The following is a 2,385-nucleotide window of genomic DNA, read 5'->3' on the forward strand; positions in this document are numbered from 1 at the left end:
CCAGACACTTTATCATCATCCCCTTCATCCAGGCCCTTTCAAATCTCCCCCACAAAACCTCTCCTCTTCTATGTCCTAAGTGCCCCGTGTACATCACCATGGGCTTCACACCTCACAGCTCTTGGTACCACCTGCCACGGCGGGGCTGGGGGCTGTAGGCAAACCCCCAGCCAGGTACAACACTGGGTTGTCACCTGCCCCGGGGACAAGGACATCCTTGGGGTCCTCAGCTCTTACTCGTTTGGAGGTCCTTGGGTCCTTGGATCTCAAGGGGGGCTTGGCTGTGCTATAGGACTTGCACGTGTCGGTCATCTGCTGGGCTTATGGGGCTGCTCTGGACCCTGCCCAGCTGCACCAGGGGATAGCTGTGTGCCCCACACCCCATCCATAATGTCATCAAGCTCTGGCTTCCCCACGTACACCTGGTTCATCTTGTTACAAGCTTTGACAAGCTTCTGTGAATATTATTGTCACCACCACCCCCCAAAAAAGTCTAAGAGAGTTTGGTGTCCCCAGATCTTACCAGCCTCAGGGCTCTCCAGCACAGCACTACCTACATCAGCTCCCTGTCCACCCAGTGGCACAAATATTCCTGCTACATTCCCCCTGTCTAGAGACCAGGCTTCCTCTCCCTCATCTTCCTAACCCTGGACTAGGACTTCCTCTACATGCCTCTGGAAGGAGACAGCTGTGTAGTCTGCAGCAGGAACTGCATGAATTGCCTGGCTCTGCTCAGCAGTGCTGAGATGCTAATGAGCCCAGGCTGCACCCTGGGCTGTGGGACGCAATGCCCTGGGTATCTGAGGGGTGAAGGAGGCAAATCCTAGGCAGGAAGGAACCAACAGCACCAGGAGCTCTCATTTAATGTGCAAGACCAGCAGTAATGGGCTTAGGTCACCAAATCTGGAGTGAAGAGTCATTTCCAGGGGAGTCCTCAGCCCTGCAGCGGCCAGTCAGCAGCAGGGGAAGGGCTGCAGAGGGAAACCCTCGGTGGGCTAAGCCTCGGGGAAGATGAGGAAGCCGGAGAAGATGCTGTCGGACCCTTCAATCCCCACCACAGAGTTCTTCTCTGTTGGCTCCAGCCAGATGGACTCATTTGCTGCCACCTTGAGGACCACACCACCTGTGGTAACCTGGTAGCTGCTGTGCACGTAGTCACAGAAGGTCACCACCTTCTCGCCCCTGCTACCACCCCGGCCCTTTTTCACACTGAGGCACAGGTTGCCCCTAGAGGTGATGTGGTAGGTGAAGTAGTAGATGCCTGGGACCCGGCAGATGAAGCGGCCATACCGGTTCTCATAGTGGCCCTGCTCGTTGGTGATCATGCGGTCGAAGCGGATAGGCTGGTCCCGGCGTGGGTAGGAGCTGATGGTCCTGGCAGCAGAGAAGGCAGACTTGAGGGTGGCCTTGTAGTCACCAGAGTCCCCCTGAGGGCCAGGGGGTCCCATGGGACCTGGCAATCCCTTTGAACCTGGGGGGCCCTTGGGGCCAATCTTCCCAGGGTACCCTGGTACTCCTGGGTCTCCCTTCTCCCCCACGTCTCCTTCGTGCTCCACCTGGCCAGGGGGACCTAGAAAGCAAGAGGAAGAGTCATTGTGTTCACAGCCAAGCCCCATGGGTCTGCGGAGGGTGCACTGGGAAGGAAAATGATGGTACCTGTGCCAGAATGTATGTCAGCAGAGACCCCTACCCATGCAGCAGGTGTGACACCCCTTGCTCTCATGCACCTTCCCTCCCCAGGTTCCTCAGGGTGCTCCAGTCTGTCCAGCCCCTTCTTTCCCCAAGCATCCCCCCCACCTGATAACACCCCAAAGGGACTGGTGGAAAATGGATTTCTTTCCCAAGACCATACCCCTGGCACTGCCTTTTCCTGCTCTCAGTATTCATAAGAGGATATTTTCCCACCTGCAGCCTCCTCCTTACCTTGCTCTCCCTTTAGGCCATTCTCCCCATCTCTGCCGTTGCTCCCAGGCTGTCCTGGTGACCCGGGGATGCCTGGGATGGTGCCATAGGTCTTGCAGAGTGTGGCACTTGCAAGCTGCCCTCCAGCCAGGCAGATCAGCATCACCCACGCGGTCTGCATCTACTGGAGCACAGGAGGCTGTCGAGGGCTTGCCTTCGGCAGTGAGAGGGATGGGGAAGGCACCTGGCTGCTCTGGAGGACAATGGCTAGAAGTACTTCTGGGTAATACCATCAAGGAGGGAAAACATTCTGCTGCAGAGCAAATCTACTCACCTGATGGCCTCGGAGGGACCAGTGCCTTTGGGCATGGGAGGACTTGTCAGTCTCTTCCTACTCTTAAATTACCAGTTTACAAGTGCCCAGAGCTTCAGCCACATGAATACCTGGGGACAGGTTAGGCTGTCCCAGAGGTCTGATGTCCA

General features: G+C 56.8%; 1 protein-coding gene across 1 annotated transcript; it reads right to left on the reverse strand.

Annotated features, from left to right (window-relative positions):
• Positions 1-995: 995 nt before the first annotated feature.
• C1QB (complement C1q B chain) lies at positions 996-2,083 on the reverse strand (the record flags this gene model as incomplete). The annotated part of the gene is made up of 2 exons (XM_082009337.1): positions 996-1,570; positions 1,924-2,083. 2 exons carry the CDS (start codon positions 2,081-2,083, stop codon positions 996-998), a joined length of 735 nt encoding a protein of 244 aa, XP_081865463.1.
• Positions 2,084-2,385: the final 302 nt, after the last annotated feature.

This window comes from Phaethon aethereus, assembly GCF_964289735.1.
Source record: "Phaethon aethereus genome assembly, chromosome: 21".
Taxonomy (NCBI): domain Eukaryota; kingdom Metazoa; phylum Chordata; class Aves; order Phaethontiformes; family Phaethontidae; genus Phaethon; species Phaethon aethereus.